The 17,613-nt window shown below is 42.9% G+C and overlaps 1 protein-coding gene across 6 annotated transcripts in view; it reads left to right on the top strand.

The window, feature by feature from the left end:
* The window catches only part of ADCK1 (aarF domain containing kinase 1), a 79,033-nt gene that overhangs the window by 37,824 nt on the left and 23,596 nt on the right, over positions 1-17,613 (top strand). For 4 of the 6 annotated variants that reach the window (XM_042869116.1, XM_042869096.1, XM_042869106.1 and 1 more), the window contains 2 exons: positions 13,559-13,717; positions 17,322-17,480. In XM_042869116.1, the coding sequence (XP_042725050.1) occupies positions 13,559-13,717; positions 17,322-17,480 (318 nt within the window). Of the gene's footprint in view, positions 1-13,350; positions 13,419-13,558; positions 13,718-17,321; positions 17,481-17,613 lie in introns of those variants that run through there. The other 2 variants (XM_042869136.1, XM_042869126.1) reach the window with 2 other exon arrangements.

Raw genomic sequence — 17,613 nt, forward strand, 5'->3', positions numbered from 1 at the left:
GGAGCTTTGAGACAGGGTGCTCCCTCCTGCCCTGCGTGAGGAGGCTTTTTTCTTTTCCCAGGTGCACTAAGCCCCATTGCCCATGAAAAGGAAAGTTTTGGTGTATAGGTGGGAGGTTAATCTTCTTTGTCATCCTTTAACTTTACTGATTTACAATTAAAAAAAGTTGGACAGCAAAATTTCTGAGGGATTACTTTTCTTTTAACCTTCTGCAAGAAACTGAAATATTTGAGTTCAGAAAATGCAATGAAGAATGGCATGGAAAGGAGTAATTCTGGTTTGCAGAATTACTAATTGCAAAATAACTAATCTTTAATTTGCAGATTAGTTAGGTGCATAGGGGCTAATATATAGCTTACCTGCATGGAATTTATTGGCTCAGTGTGTCTTGTGTGCAGATGGTAGGGTCTCTTCAGTATAGTTTTCTGAGAGATTTGATGACACCTGAAGTGTTGTCCTGGTGCAGGTCTCAGCTGGTAATGCACAGCACATCTGTGCCAGGTTGTGCTCCACGTTTTCACCCCGTGAAGGTGGTGGATGTGCTCAGCAGTGCTCTATCCATAGACACAAACCACATCTCAGCACATGGGTCACCGTTCCAGTTCCAGGCTTCTGTATCTGCTGTACGCTCATAGGTACTCCTATTTGATGCTCTGATACAGGCACAGGCTGGGTATAACAAGCTTGATTTTTCTCTTAGGGAGCAGGGAATCCTGTCACTTGTCCATCCACTGATTTGCTAATTTCCTACTTGATTGTGCCCCATTTGCATCTCCTGTTTTCTGTCAGAATTTTAGGTCTGTCCAGTTGTTTATCTCTTGACCCATCAAGAACTTAAAAACATGACGTGGTGAATCTGGCATCTTTTGGCAAAAGGTTGTTTGTAGGCAAAACAAAGGACATAAAATAACGAGTTATGGGGCCTCAGCTTGGTGTGTCTGCATTTTTCTAACATGTAGAATAGACATAACATTTTTGAGTTTTTGAGGTGTGCAGGCAATCTGGTGAGCTGTTTTCTGGTACTATGGAATCAGTCTGGGAGTTTATGATTCTGTGAAGGGATGCTGAGCTTCAATCTTTCCTGAAGATTTTCTTTCTGGTAAAAGGGTTGCTGTGGGTGAGAACGTGGCAAATCCTCCACATGGGAAGCCTTACGTGCAAAAGCGCTTTGAAAATTGAAGCAAGCATTGGGATCTTGGGAGTTTCCAAGTTCTATCCACCATTAGTGAGCCAAGTGTTTCAGTCCATACTAAGCAGGCCAGCCTGAAAAGAGAAAGTTTTCTAATGTTCTCTGTATAACAGTCAAGTTACATTTGTGAGCATTAAGCACATTTTGCACTTATTTTCTGTGAGATTTGCAGTGCTTTGGTTTTACAAGATGCATGATTCAGAGCCAAACACATGAAGCTGTCTGTGACAACTGAAGCAATAAAATCACGTGACCTACAGCTTGTGCCAGGAGAGCTCAGCTGAAGCAAACCAATGCTCTTTTCCTTTACAAAACTCACATTACCACTCCATCTCAAATTGGCAAATTCTCAGAAGAGGCTGTTCAGCACCAGCCCTTCCAAATTCCAGAAGATTAGTAGAAAATATACTTTACTTGGCTCATTTCTGATAATGGATGGAACCATAGTGGTATCAGTTCTGAGTAGAGAAAAAAGCTAATTTTTGCCAAACATTTTATTGGATGTAATGGATTGGTTCAGGTCTATTAACTGTTATTCCCATTTATCAAGAAAGGGCAGAAAGAGGCTAGAGCAATTAAAATTACCAAGGCTTGTTAAAAGGGTTTATACTAAATACTCAATGTAACTTTTGCTGCCCTGTCCTTTGTGGCTTGCTGGCATCTTTGACCCTGCTGGCAAGGAGATACCTAAGTCCCTGAGGGGCTCCTGTGTGCCCCTCTTCTTTTTTTTTTTTTTCTTTTTCTTTTTTGTTTGAAAGAGCTGAGACCAGTTCTTAAGAGCATGTCCTGTTAAAGACACTTAGAATCATCAGGACCAGCTCAGAAATTTCAGGTTGGCTTTTTTGAGCTAACTTTTTGAGACACTGAGTGGTTCTCAGTGTGTGAGCAGGGTGGAAGGGAATGATACTGACTGTATTGGCTCTGTGGGTCTTATCTCTCCACTGACTACACAGCCACAGCATGTTGGTGGCAGTGTGCATGGCAGAACAGCTCCAATGACTTGGTGTCCATTACCTGGTGAAGGAACCGGTGCAGCCTGGTCAGTGGCTAACTCTGGTCCACGCTCCTAACATTGCTAACAACAGGGCAATGGAGTGAATCTCAGTTCTTGGCCCTTCTTTGATGAGGTGATTCCCTCAGTTAATGGTGAGGGTTTTTTTTTTTGTTGTTGTTGTTTTTTTGAATGGGTGTCCCTGCTTACGTTAGATAGAATGCTTTGATTCAGCCACAAGGGCCCAAAGATTCTGAGCTATAGAAAACAGAGCTAGATAACAGGGAAGCCTCTAAAGAGTGACTGATCTCTTTCTGTTCCAGGAGTTGACTCTGTTGCTCTTTTTGTGTTGTTCTGTGCTGTTTTTCGCTGCATCAGCCCTAGGGAGGGATGTAGGTCAATTGGATTTTGGCCCTAGAACTGTGGGTTGCTGGATTGCTCAGAAATGCGTGTGAATTAATAAAAATTAACCCCCTGCCTTTGTTTCCCTAGCCAACTTTTCTCCTTGTAACAACCTCTGGCAGTGCACCCTTGGGGTGCCAGATGAGAACTTATCAAGGTGGAAGACAGATGAGCTGTTCACCACTGCACCCCGGACTGACAGCCTTTCCCTTTGCAACGCCTGTCACCTTGCAGTGGCAGCAGCAATGCTAGGTCTGTAAGTGCAGTTGATTTATGTTAACTGTTGAAACGATAATGTTTAATCTGTAAAGTGCTAATCTATTTTTTATGTTGATTATGAATAGGCCAGCTGTGCCTACTTTCCTATTCATAGAGTTTAGTGAACAAGCCCATTTCACAGGCGGGTTTTGGAGGGTGATTTACATGAGAGTAGACACTGCTTTAAGGAGGGTAAATCAGCTGAGTTATGTCACTGAACTCGAGACCTGGCAGCCCAACAAGATCTGAGGGCAAGGGAAGAAACATGGAAGGAAGAGGAGGAAGGGACAGAGAATAAACAAACTGTAAAAAGAGCAGATGTATCAGAGTAGAGCCATGAATAATAGTGGAAATATGGGCAGGAGTGGAAAGGACAGACTGATATTCAAAGGGGAGTTTGACAAGAAGGAAGCAGGAAATGATGTGGCTGGCTTCACACAGGGCTTTCTTCCCTGGATTAGTTCTGAAAGCTCTGGCATCGTCACTAGGGGAAGCATTGTTGCCCTTCCCCAGCAGGGTGTCAGTGGTGCTTTTGGCAGAGATTCAGTTGTAGATCTCATTTGCTGTGTTGTTATTTCTCTTGAACGAGTGTTCTGGATCTGCATACATTCTTTCTGAGAGTATGCTGCCAAGGACATGAACTCCAGAGTCCCATACAGTTACCCTACCTCTGCTTCCCTTCAGTCACTGCACCTTTTCTATGTGGGGTGGACTATACAGCTGTGCCTCTTGCCAGATGTACAGGTGTTTTAATATTTCATCAAGGTATAATCAGTACCAGTAACTGACTCACTAAAAGAGATTAGATTTAGGTTAGATATTGGTAAGAAGCTCTTTACTATGAGGGTAGTAACACACTGGAACAGATTACCCAGAGAAGCTGTGAATCCCCCATTCATGGAAGTGTTCAGGACCAGAATGGATGGGGCTTTGAACAGTGTGATCTAGAGGCAAGTGTCCCTGTCCCTGGTAGGGACTTTGGAACTAGATCTTTATGGTCCTTTCCAACACAAACCATTCTGTGATGAGTTTAACATCTCCAGCAGGGCTTTACTGTCTTTTAGCATCTTTCTTCTAATGTAGTGAGTGCATTATATCTGCTTTGTGAAATGCATGCCATTCAGACTGATAGCCTTATCTACCAGGCTGCATGTACTTCCATGTCTACTTCAAAGCTGCTCTTCTAAGACTCTTCCATATTCTTCTGGGTAATGTTTTACATCAGTAACACTTTATCTCACTTGCATTGATATAATTATGTCCAGGGCCCAACGAAGCAACGTAGCTGGGCAGAATCTAGCTAAGACTGGGGCTTTGTACTCTGCCTGTTTTTATCATGTCACACTTTTGTCTACTCTGGTGACAGGCTGCTGGGCAGTGCAATGCAGCTTCTGCCATTCCTGCTTTTTGTCTTAGGCCTGGAAGCATTTCTACGTCATTCCTTTCTGAAGAAACATAGGAGTAATCCTTGTAGTACTCACAGGAGCACTGATCTCTCCTCTCTCCACCCCCTCTCCTGTCAGTTTTAGGAGGTGGAGTAGATGGGTCTGTTGTAGCATACACTCACGTGTAAGCAGTGTGCTGTCCTCCCAGATCTGTACCCTGCAGTGCAGCACTCTGTTTCTCGTGCACACCCTACCTCTTCAGAGACACTCCAACAACCATCCTGGCCTCTTCTTTACGTGGCTTTCTATGGATCTCGTCTGCCACTCCTCACACAAACTGTGCATAAAGATGCACTGTGCTGTGCTATCTCCTTTTTTGTGTGCAGATTTGCATGTTGCTAAGATGCTTGTAACTCATCTGTCTCAACTCCTCACCACTCTGCATAGTCACGTAAACCTGCCCATAAACGTGTTTCCTCCCAGCCCTTTCTCTCTTACGCTTCTCAAAGCCCCCAGGCATTAAAAACTGAATCAGAGGCATTTAAGATGAGGCACAGGTGATGTCTGCTCCCAAAGGTCCCTATATATCCTCAGGCTCTGGCAGTTGGTTATTTCTCACAGGACTGCTGCTGTAGTTCAGGCTTACTGCTGACAGGGCCCTTGGGGCGTCTTTGCAGTCAGCAGAGCCTTCCCTCTTCCTGACCATGACTAAACTGAGCCTGTTGTTGTAGATCCATTGACCCTTTCCTGCTCTACTTTCAGCTAATTTGTGGCAGGAATGTATTTATGCCAGGAGTCAAAATGGTCTTGGAAGTTCATTTGCTTCTGTGTGTTTTCTTAAATCTCACTTTCTTGCTTAATGTGCCAGCTTAGCCCCATCTCTGGAGCATTTCCTTCCAAATGTGCGACAGGCCACTGATAACTGTAGGAGAGATATGGTGCTTGGAATATGTATTTGGGAATGTGATCAAGGAGTTATGAGAGTATTGGATACCTCTATGTATCTTGCTGCATGTGTGGCTTGGGAAGAATGGGAACTTTGAGTGGCAAAGGGCAGAACAGTTGTATTTCTGTCACCCATCAGCACTAGGTGACTCATAGGTGGAATGGTTTCAAGCTACGGCAGGGGAGATTCAGGCTGGACATTAGGAAGTATTACTTTTCAGAAAGGGTGGTCAGGCACTGGAATGGACTGCCCAGGGAGGTGGTGGAATCACCGACCGTGGGAGTGTTCAAGGAAAGGCTGGATGTTGTGTTGAGGGACATGGTTTAGTGGGAGCTATTGGGAATAGGTGAGCGGTTGGACTGGATGATCTTTTAGGTCTTTTCCAACCTTGGTGATTCTATGATTCTATGATTCTAGTACTTGGTGCTCTAGTCATTGACAAGAGTCCACTATGCCAGGCACTATACAGATGTGACTGAAAATCAGCTTCTGTCCTAGAAAGCTTGCAGACTTGATGTAAGATAGAATGCAACAGATCAACGCTGGCAGAGTGTCAAAGGCAGGAGCCATCCTGGACTGTCAGGTCGATATCAAGTCATGAATGCTTGAAGGTGAAGGAAAACAGACAATTTTGGTCAGCAGATAGAAAGTTTCTGGAAGATTATTAACAGACCATGGTGAGGGGAAAGGTGTAAGACAGAGTGAGTTGAGGAAGTTGGATGGTGTTTTTTTTTTTTTTTTTTTTGTCTTGGAGTACTTATGGTCCAGACGAGACCAATGTGTGTATGTCAAACCCCAGGGAAAAAGGTGTTTTGCTATCCAAGTGTGACAGGATGGGAACTGGGCTGATAGTTTTCTCATGTTCATATGGAACTACTTGTGTTTTAGTTTGTGCTCGTTGCTCCTTGTTTTGTTCTTGTTCACCGCTGAAAAGAGCCTGGTCCTTGACACTTGGCCTTTAGATATTTTTAAGTGTTAGTGTTGAAAAAACTGCTGGGGGAGGGAGGTGTTGTTCTTACAAAACATGTAAGATTTATACCTGGCCTGGAAATGAAATCTAGAGGGAGGTCTATGTTGAAGAAAAGGCCAAGATTGCAGGCATACTTGACAGGTTGGTGATGCTGCCTATTGCAATGAGAAAGGAAACAGAAGGGTTGGTTTGAGTTAGAGGATTAGGAAATGCACTCTCGCTATGTTGTCTGTGAACAAAGAGACAAGTATCTGTAAGATGTCTGAGAGATGAGCTGAAATTTTTAGTTTGGCCAGTGGCAGTCTGATCTACAGTCATAAGAAAGGAGGTGAGAATTTTGTGAGTGATGATATTGGAAGTGCTGGTGAGGGTAGTGTCTGCAGGCAAAGCTTGGTGGAATGTTTCTAGAAAGACAGGAAAGAGGTAAGGATACTTCTCAGACTTGCTAACAGACCTGTTAGAAAAGCAGAAGACTACTGATGTCTTCCTTAGGAGTTAGAGGGGTGTTCCTGCTGTTAGCACTTTCAGCTCTATTGGTTGGGAGCAGAAGAGGAGCTTACAGGGAACGCCTTAAACCTCAAAGCCTAGGATCTCAGTAGGAAAGAGTCCCTGTACTGAATCATGGAATAAGAGAAACCCTTTGAGCAGACACTGTGCAAAAGAACATTTATTGGCAGCAGACAGTTGTCTTCTGCCTTGCTTTCACTGCTCACTAGTATAACAAGGATGGGAAGCCTCATTTATTAGCAGGGGAAAAAAAAAGAGAAACAAAGTCTTTTCAATTAAAACACAAAAAGTGGCATGGAGTGGACAAGTTGTGTGCTCTTGAAGAACCGTGCTTTCAATCTGTCTCAAAGATTGACAGGTGTGGCTCTATCCTCACTGACAGGAAGGATGCAAGAGAGGAAATATTTTTCCAAAACGACAGAGATAAAAGAGTGGATTTAATGAACGTTGTTCAATTCAAGTGGGAGACAGCTCAAGATGAAAGAGCAAATTAAGAAAAAAGGTATCATTTATATGCGCAAAGGGAGGGCATGAAACATGGGGCAAGTTAGGGCATCTTTTGCCCCATGGCTTGCACCATAGGAGAGAGAGAAAGGGGCTCACAAGTTGCTTTCTTTTTCAGAGTGATGAAATGGGAGGATGTGAACGGGAATATAAATATATATATGCCTCTGCTTTGTTCTATGCATTTTGCATAGATGCTTATATTGTGCAAAACGGTGTGCAGGGACACTGTTTAGCGTGCATGTCTTCCACCTTCTGTTCCCCAAAAGTACAGTTGCTAGGACTAGCTTGACTCTGGATTGGAAAACACTGGCCGCTGTTGAAGGCAAGTTACAGGCAGAGTGAGCTGTGGATGTTGTTTAAGGTAGCAGGCAGGGGACTAGCTGCATCAGATATGTATTCGGAAGTGGAAGGAAGTGCGATGCTGAAGGAGCCTGGTTGCTGTTCTTATTAACTGCATCTGGAAAGAGGTCCATACCAAGGTACTAGAGGGGATGGCAATTTGTTACTATTCAGAGGTGTCTTGAGGAAATAATTCATTTCAGTGATGTGAATTTCTTCTGGCTTCTGGGGAAGGGAAGTGGACTTGCAGCTTGACATTGTGATGCAGCTTCTGACTAGTTTAGGCAGTGTATAGGGTGTCCAACCCTTTGGCTTCTCTGGGCCACAATAAAGAGGAATTGTCCTGCTGTTGAATGTTTACTCCTGGGTGGCTGAGCTGTGTTAATGTTGGCTTTCCATGGCTTGGGAAGGTAAGAGGACACCTGATAGCTTCATCAATAAATTAAAAAAAAAAAAAAAAACAACTATCTCCTTGTCACAATCAGGAAGGTGTTCCTGAGACAGCTGGATTCCAATTTGGCTGTGACAGTCCTTGCCTTTACTGGATTGAGTACTGCAATTTCTTCTGTTTAGAACAAAAGCTAGTATTTACCGTCTTACCTCCTCAGCAGCATAGGTTGGTGGAACCAGGTGACTTGGTTTGTTATGGTCTGACCTCACTTTTCATTGAACGTGGTTATTTGATGCTCTGCAATGTGGTGTAGCCCAGCATTCCGTAGGAGGATATCAGGGAGAACCAATGTTAGAGCTCAGCTCTGCTGAATTCGAGGCAGGCATTGTAAAGTACAACAGATCTCCCCTTGAAAAGGACCACACTGCTTTCCCTCCTGTGCACTGAAAGACATAGGAATCTTGTGTAATAAGCCTTACATTATTGTTTTGGTGCATCAGAATACACATGCTCCTTTTACCTGGATTCGTTTGGATGCAATACATACCTCTATATACGTGGACACTTATGTGTATGTGTAATGTGAACACGATGGAATCCATTCAGAAGAAAAGTGCTATCCTCTGTATATCTGCAATATTATTAAATATATTGAGTTAATAAATACATATTCTTGACAGATGCATTTAGGAACCATCAATTAAGCTTGGCATTCATTAGGTGGGGAGAAGCCCAATCAGATTTCACTGACTCAACAAAGCCTCCTATAAATTGTAGGCTGTTTGTTCTGACGTTTGATAAATTATTCTTCATAATCCACTGTCTGCTGCGATAAATCTAATCTTTCAGTTTTTGCTGTCTTAATAATTCTTGGAGCAACGCTGTCACATTTTGTTTTCATAGAGGGGATAGAGAGGCTGGGGCAGTAGGAAAAAAAACAGCCCTCATCTGCTGTCTGAGAAATAGCTTACTCTACCCAGTGTAGCATTTTCTCATGCCTAGAACTAGGTTTTTCACTCTTGCAGGGGTCAGTGGTTTTTTGGTGCCATGGACAGTTAGGTCTACGTTCTTGAAAAGGTGACCAGTAAGCAGGTAGGTTCACATCCCTTGGACCTGATTCAGGAAAGGCATCCAGACTTTTGAAAGCAGTAGGGTTGCATTATCAGTAAGGAGAATTCTAGAAGTTCTAGGAGCCATAATTCTTAGAAATGCTGTGTCAGGCCTAGAGCTGAATAACTCTTTGGCTACTCTGCCATGAGAGAGCAGGGCGACCCTGTGCTAAGCTATGTGAAGATGACAGCTGCAGTGCCCAAAACTTCCCTGGGAAACTTGCTCCTGTTCCCACGTGTGGTTCTGTCGCGCAAATCTCATTATCACTGTGCTCCACACTGTCCCATCTGGGAGGCTGCAGACTGCACAGTCTTTGTGTAAATCTCAGAAGGCTCCTGCAGTCTGAGCTTGCTCACCTTAGCAAATTGCCATCCATGGAGCTGTGATTTAGAAGGGAGTGTTCAGTGCCATAGAAAGGCTATAAAGACAGGGCTGGCATACAATTGAGCTTTACCTGATACGATCTTCCACCTTTCATAATCTGATGGCTAGCTATTTCTTGGGTCAGAGGTTGTATCTTCATGTTTAGTAACTTGTGCTGGATTTTCTACACTGGCTAATCTACCTGCCAGGAATTTTGGAATTTGTAACTCCCTGTGGCAATGAGTTCCATGGCTTATTTCAGCAATATGGGGAAAAATACATTTTTTTTTTTTTTTTCCTTGTTTTTAACGGTGCTGTCAGCTAATCTTGTGTGTTAATGGACAATTTGCTGCTCCTGAATTTTTCTGCAGAACGAATGAACAGTGCCAATCCCATTTTCTGTGACTGAAGTTCTCTGTGACGTTCCCTCCCTGTTGTCTCTTTCCACACTGAATGGCCCTTTGAGGGGAAAAAAAAACATAAATTGAAGACAGTCTTGAAATGCTTTGGTGAAGAGCTCCCTTTCCCATGGAAATACTGAGCATTTGGAGGTCTCCTGAGTTACCCACCTGTACCATACTGGTTTGGCTCTGGCAGAGCTTGGGAAAGTTTTTCTATAAATAGATGTGAAAAGCCAGAATTCTCAGTGCTGGGTCAGGAGGGGGTTCCATCACTTAGATCCTGCTCAAGGGGATAGCTTGTTGGCAGCCCTTCTGGAGTGTGAAGTATACCTCAGCGTTGAGTGGGCAGGTTGGAGCCTGGAAGCAGTATTTGACCATTTACTGCAGCACATGGATATAAAAAGGTTGGGATTAAGAAGCAATGTACTTCAAAAGAAAATTAGCTAGCAAGACGTGCATTTAATGTTTATGGTTTGAAGATTAAGACACTGGGCTGTAACTCAGGATATCTGGTTTAAATCCCAGCTCTGCCAAAGACTTCTCAGAAAATGCTGGGCAGGTCATGTAAGGCAATGCTTTCAGAAAAGACTTAGGATTTAGCATCTTAAATCCAATTGACTTCCAGTAATTTCCTAAGTGTTTAAGGACAAGATTCACAAAAAACACTGAGGCATTCTGTTGCTCAACATTGCAGCATCAGCTGACGTGTGCCATGGAACTCAAACAGAGCGGTGTGTGCTTTGGGAAGATGCTTCAGTGCATGAGGAGAATTGTGGGCAACAACCTGGGACAACTAGAACGTGAGAGCTTGTGCGGGGCTTGCATGGCTCTGCACCTTGTACAATAGCACTCTGGGCTTAACAACAGTGCTTAGGTGCAACCTCAGCACAAATGCATGCTAAGAAGTGTCTGAGTAGATGGATCCTGCAAGAGCTTTTATATCAGCTCCCTAAGGTGTGAATACTAATACCAACGATCATGAAAAGATTTTGCATATTTTAAACAAGCTTCATTCTTTAGAATTAAGCAGCCAGGGCTGTTTCCGACCAGTGAAGTACAGTGACATATTCATTTGCTGGTTGAGCACGTGCCCAGTGTGGAGCGGGATGTGCAGAAAACTAATGAGGGAAACCATTGTGTGTAGGGATGCTGCACACCTGTGCAGCTGGTTGTCATGCTCATTTGGAAGAACACTGGTAAAGTTTCTATTCTCTCTTTTAAACCTTTATTAAACCTGTCTGGAAATTATGCTTGTTTAATCTCCTGCTAGGATTGCAGATTGTTACAACTAGTTTGATAAAGCCCTTTGAGATGAGCTGTGGCCTGGAAGAAAAATTCTTTAAGTACCACATCAGGTGAGCTTCAAAACTCCCCCAGACCTTTGCTTGCTAATTAGCCACCGTGGAAATGGTGGGTAGAATTTTTTGTAAGGGTCACTGGGTACTCGTGAGCAGTAAGAGCATACAGCCTGCTCCAAGAACTGGGTGCACCCATTCTCTTGGGAAGGACCTCTGTGACAGGCACTGTAGGAGCCTGGCTCCCCCCTTTTCTGCCTCCATAGCATGCAGCCTCATACTCACTTTTGCCTCTCTGGGACGTGCAGCCCACTTCAGAGGCGCTAGTTGCCTCCAGCACGCTGCAAAAGGACAATTTCATAATGAATGAGGGCAATTTGCTAAGTGGGGTCCTGGAGCCCTGCTGTAATTTTGCTGCTGCTTTATCTCAGTCTCACACCTGCTCATGTAATGGTCTGGCTGTGATCTGCTCCCTCCCTCATGTGCATGCGTTCCTCTTCTGCTCCTATAGGAGCCATCAATTCTCTGACCCCATTGTGGTCCCTCCCCTTGGTGCCTTGGCATGGAGCCTGCAGGCAAGCACAGATTTCCCCTTGAACTGCAGCAGGGCTGCTGGGCTGGCTCTAGTGGACAGGAATGCTAACCTGGCTTTCTTGTCCTTAATAAAAAGATTTTAAATGAAATCCTTCTGCCCGAAAGAATTTCTTGAGACAGCTTTCTTCAAATGATATTTCCTTGGAAAACTTGGTCACATGAGAATATTGTATATATTATTCCTACCAGAAGGAATATGTGCAGCTTTTTTTTCCCCCCCGCACACATTCAGTAGTGGTGAAAATGATTGGATTGACAGTGTAGGCAATTAAAAGTTTTTGAGATCCAGAGCAGCTGGAATTTTATGCAGTTCATATGCAGTTTTGCTAAAAATGTACCTTACAATGGATTCAGGCCATTGCACTCCCAGTTCTGTGCTTTAACCTCTTAGAGGATCTTACTGTCTTTGTGACAGGTGGACTGGTAATGTTGTCTGGGATCCTGTAAAGGGTATTTTCCTTTAATGTGAGGATGTGGTGTAGTAGAAGAGGTGAAGAAAGTCCCAGCTTGACCTCAGGTAGCAAATTCTCTGTTGGTGTTTTTTCTTTCCTTAAGAATATCGTAGTATCCAATGTGTTCCTCCTGGCACCTTAAGTCTCTTCTTAACGGGCTCCCTCTTCATCTGATAGACAAACCACACAAAGGTAGAAATCTGTCTCTCAACACATCCCTTGAGCCATCTGTCATCCTGTAGGTGTTTCTTTCTTTATACTAATCTGAAATGAGAATCTCAAAATCCAGTGAAGTGAGAGAGAAAAGAAAGGGAGGAGGAAGAGAAAAAAACGTTTTTTCTCACGAGACAGGAATGTCAATAGGTTTGAATTATGGACCTGCTGTAATTAAAAAACACATAACTAGTTGTTTTTAAATGCAGTTGTTTTACTTAATTGATTTTGCTGCCAGGACCAAACAGAATTAAATAAATAAATAAGACACCTTCCTCGTGAATTGCTGGAGGCAGCTGAGCCACTGTTGGAATCTAATTGCTGCAAACGCTCCAGTTTGTTGCGACCAATAGATTTCTGTGGAAGGGGTTGGGAGGGAAGGGGGTAGGGTGCTGTAGGAGGGGGCTCATTCCCTGGCAGCTGCAGAAGGGAACAAGCTGCTCCTCGTATAGTATTTTTTTCTCCTTGTCAGCAAAAAGAATATTCGTTTAACACTTTGCATGAAGACTTCGCTTAGAAAGTCTTTATTCATACTTAATTACTAGCTCACTGCAGCTTCCATCTTTAATTACCTTTTAAAAAGCAGGTTATAAAAATGCACTGATGTTCTTTGTCTTTTTTTTTTTTTTTTGGCTGCATAAATTACAGGTTTCTCAACTGTTCACTCAACATCAGTCCAGCCCAGGCAAAGGGTGGGAAGTGTTCCCTTTGCTGACTCTTAGGGATATCTTAGAGCTTGTGTGTATCTTGCTCTGCAGAGCAGGACAAAAATTCCTGATCAGCGTTACACAAACTAGCACAAGCATAACCATGTTGGCACCCCTTTTTAGGGGAGCAGAGGAGCCTGCCTAGTTTGCCAGGATGATATCATGCTACTGTGCTAATAGTGGCTACAGCACCCCTCAATAGCCAAGGATGCCGACCATAATTTCTCCAAATTGTTTTCAAGACAGCTTGCAGTGGTCCCTCTCCTGGTGCCTTGGCCGTTCCACGTCCTAGATGAAATGTGCTGCTGACACTCTGACATAGGTTTCCATAAACAGACCGCTTCTAAGAACACTTCCTTGCTGGGCAGGCTTCATTGGGAGGCCAAGCAATGAAAAGGGTAGGCAGAGGACATAGAAATGATGAAAGAACTGAGACTGCACAGATTTGGTGCATACTGCCTCTGACCAGTGGTCAAGGCTTTCCTTATGGGTGGTTTCTGGCACCCCAAGCTGATGCCTCTTTCCCTTTTCCTGACAGGTAAAAGAACTCTTTGTGAGTTTTGAGGACACACCTTTGGGAGCAGCATCACTAGCCCAGGTGCACAAGGCAGTGCTGCAGGACGGGAGAACGGTGGCAGTAAAAATCCAGCACCCAAAGGTCCAAGCTCAGAGCTCCAAGGATATTTTCCTCATGGAGGTAAAGCTGCCTGGTGACTTTGACAGTTGTAATGCAAATGACAAGGAGTGAGCAGGTATAACATTAATCAGTTCTGTAGCTTTGGAACTTCCACAGACATAAATGCTGTCATACAGGCATAACACAGGAAGTTGGTGAAGATTGCTGTGAGGATGGTTGTGTGAATGGAAGGACTGAACAAGAGGGTGAGAGTGAAAAAGGGGAGAGAAGGACAGACAGGTAAAACATGAATCACAGCTGATCAAGTCCTTATGAGTTGAAGATTAGAGAGACTTCCATGTTTACTCTTACGTCTGTGTGCCCATTACCTTGTTGATTATACTGGTTGCAGTTCCCCTTGCATTCTGGTCTGTGTAACCGAAGAGTAATAATTCACCAACGTCAGTGTGTTTTTTTTGGTTAAGGCTGCTGTGATTCAGTTCTATTTCTTGATTGGCACCTTAATGCTGACCTGATTCATGGTGGAAATAAGAACATTGAAATATGGAGAGTGTAACGTAACAGGAACAGATGCACAAAGGAGGGGTTCAGCTAGGAACAAGTTTCTCTCCTGAATGGTAGGCACTGCTTGTGCTCCCAGTGCAGTGCTGTGGCTTCTCTCAATCTCCTGAAGTCTAGTCCACTGAAGAGAGAAACTGGAGAAAAGCTGTGGTACTGTGCTTGCATTGTAATAATCAGAGATGCCAGTGGTATGGTACAGAAATGGAAGTGAGGCTCAGATGGAGGAGAGATGAAAGGTTAGATCTGTAAGTGCTAGTACTAATGCTTTTAGCTCTCCAGTAGGTACATATCTGTACGTATAGCAGAAATGCACAGTAATACATCTATTAGTAGACATTATGTTCTTGGGACTAAAGAGAAGTTGAAGCTCAGGAAGCCTGCCTGAGTTTTGAGGACACTGCTGATGCAGTGACACACTTCTCCATCACAGCAGATCAGGAAACAAAGATCCAGCGCCCTTTCACAGGGCAGTGCGTAACTAAAACTTTTTAAACCAGTAAAACACTGCTCTGAGCAATCTTGGTAGTCTGCAAACCAACACAGCTGGTTCCAGTTAGAGCACATCAAATTGTAGCATCATTTATTTTGAATTACTAGTAGCATAAATTTTGGAGATCGATAAATATATATTCTGTTAATATGGAATATGTTTGATTCTGGACTTGTTTAAGAACAGAGAACAGTTTGGCACCAAAGCCAGTTCAGTTGTAGTTTTGGATTTGATCCAGATTTTCTTCAGGACTGACTGCAGTAGTCTGCCCCATGACTTTGCTTTTGTGAGTTGTCATTTGGCATCCTTCATTCCTGCTCAGGACAGCATGGCAGAAACTGAGCAGTCAAGACTGAACAAGATGAAGAAGGACTGTGAGATCAGCACAGTAAGAGAATTGTGTATGAATGAGTCAAGACCTAGATTCACCTTCAGCCATTTGTGCTGTAAACAGTGGACACCACAGAAAAAAAATCCCCCCTCACCTTATGACACTGTGATTGGTAATTATGCTGTTAAGAGAGATTCAGACAAATAATTTAATGATTTTTTTTTTCCTCTTTTTGGACTAATCCTCCTTGGAAATGTAAAACTAAAGCAGTGTGCATCCTTTTGTCAGTTTGGTATTGTCTTTTCTGCAGACAATCTAGTTTGTCATACTGGAGCTCCATTATGTGCACGCATTTTTGGGAAAATACCTTGCAACGTGATGCATTTGGTCTTTTTTTAATGGTCCTTCACTGGAGTGTTGGTTTAAATATGCATCATCATATCCTTGCATGGAACTGTGTTTGACAAGGCTGCATTTAAAGCTGGGTTATATCCACCGAGGTTCTGGTCCTTTAAGAATCAGACAGCCACTGCAGTTAGATAGGAGGTTAATTTAAATGTTGTTGGAGACAGTCTTCTTTAGAGACTGATGGAAAAAAATCTGAATATAGATGGAAAATTCCTGAATCCACTTGTGATTTCGTAACATAATTTTCTGACTCTTTAAAAATCAGGACACCATCTGATAAATCCAGGGAGAGATCCCTCTGCTCTTATGTCAATTCTTATTTCAGGACAATGTGTTAGACAGATGTCAGAAAAGTGACAAGCCAAATATTTTCAAGTATGTCACTGCTGATGGTCAAGTTGGCAAATTGGTTCTAAAGAGCATTCAAAGGAAGCAGAAACAATGTCTGAATTTTCTCACATCAAGCATCAATAGCTCCTATAAAGTTTATGTACATGTTCATGAAGATTGTTGGTTACATTTCATTTGGATGACATAAATTTGTAAGGATTTGTGGGTTTAGATATAACAGTAAAAATCATTCAGTAGTGTCTGGAACCTGGTGATTACATTTTAAAGGAACATTGAGTTTGGAACTGACATTTAGATAAGAGAAGTAGAGAGAGAGGTGGAGAATAAATGTTTTCACATAGCTGAACAGTGGCAGTGATGGTTCACAAATTTATTTTTTGTCATACGTTTCAATGATAACAGCTTTCTGTGCTTGTTTTAATGTTCCTCCTGCAGTACAGGAATCCCCACCTTGTTGGTGGAGATCTAAGAAAGAAAACTGTCCGGGAACACAATGGCATATTTGTTTTCATTTTCAGATGATGTACAGAACAAGTAAGATAAAGTTTGTGAATTAAGTTTTATTTTTGTTTCATGACTCAGTAGTTAAAAAATATATATATTTCTTCCTTAATGTGTGCTCCAAATTGTCAGCTTTTATATATTTGTGACACTGGCTGAGAAACTGGCCCTTCATCTGAATAGAAAGCATTCTTGGCTGCTGTGCAGCTTTGGTTTTGCCATCCAGACACATAGTCTTGGATAGGCTTCAGGAAGGAGTGCCTTTCACTGGCTCCTTTAGTACATGTTGCTCTAAACAAAGATTTCCAGAATCATTTCAGTAGATATTTTCAAAGCCATGTGAAGCTGCCTAGTTTCCTTAAGAAGAGGACGCTCCCTCAGAGTTGCTGTCACTGACACTGAGAGGCAACTCGCTCCTCGCCAAAAGTTTGTTTAAAGACATGTTGCTTACTCCCTGTATCTGAATTCCACTGTTTTCTTTGAATTGCCTGATGGATTTTCTGAATTAGCAAAATTTTTGTTTGGTAGTGGAAGAAGTAACACAGAGGTGATAAATCTTATTCTAGATTCCAATTTTTCTATTCCAGTGAAGCCAAACCATGACTTATGGAATTAAAAGAGTTAAAGACTCAACAGAAAGTAATTGCTGGGCTATTCTCTTGGAAAGATCTGTCTTGTCCTCTCATCTCCAGGGCTTTGGTCACTCAGTTTTAGGCAGCAGGCAGTTGGGTTCCGGCTGCTACTCTTTTGTGTCCTATTATTTCACTCCTGGATGTGTCTGTGTGGAAGGCCAAGCCAAAATTTGTGTTGCAGAATCAAGGCATGAAGCCATATACTGTATTATGATGCTGCAGAAATCCTACAAGTACTTAAGGTGGATTTTAAAATTTTTATATGTTTAAGTTACATGGAATAATCCTGTCAAAACAGCATCTGCTTTGTGTAGCTGCCAGCGCAGCACTGTGGTAGCTGTGTGGCTTTGGAGCTGGAGTGTGGCTGACTGTCTGTTTCATTGTTCTCAGGTTCTTCTCTTGATTGTGAAGCACATCTTTCCAGATTTTGAGTTCATGTGGCTGGTGGAAGAAGCAAAAAAGAATCTGCCTTTGGAATTGGATTTTCTCAATGAGGGCAGAAATGCTGAAAGGGTTGCTCAGATGCTCAAGAACTTTGACTTCCTCAAGGTGAGGGAATACATGTTCCCATGTATGTATGTGCATTGGTAGTCTCACTTTATGGTTCTCACGCAACTCATTTGTCACCTGGAAGAACTATATGGAGGGAGAGTGGTGGTCAGTCCTTTTGTGTTCTTAGATT

This window comes from Lagopus leucura, unplaced genomic scaffold (assembly GCF_019238085.1).
Source record: "Lagopus leucura isolate 7727_CA_CO unplaced genomic scaffold, USGS_WTPT01 Super-Scaffold_1, whole genome shotgun sequence".
Lineage (NCBI taxonomy): Eukaryota > Metazoa > Chordata > Aves > Galliformes > Phasianidae > Lagopus > Lagopus leucura.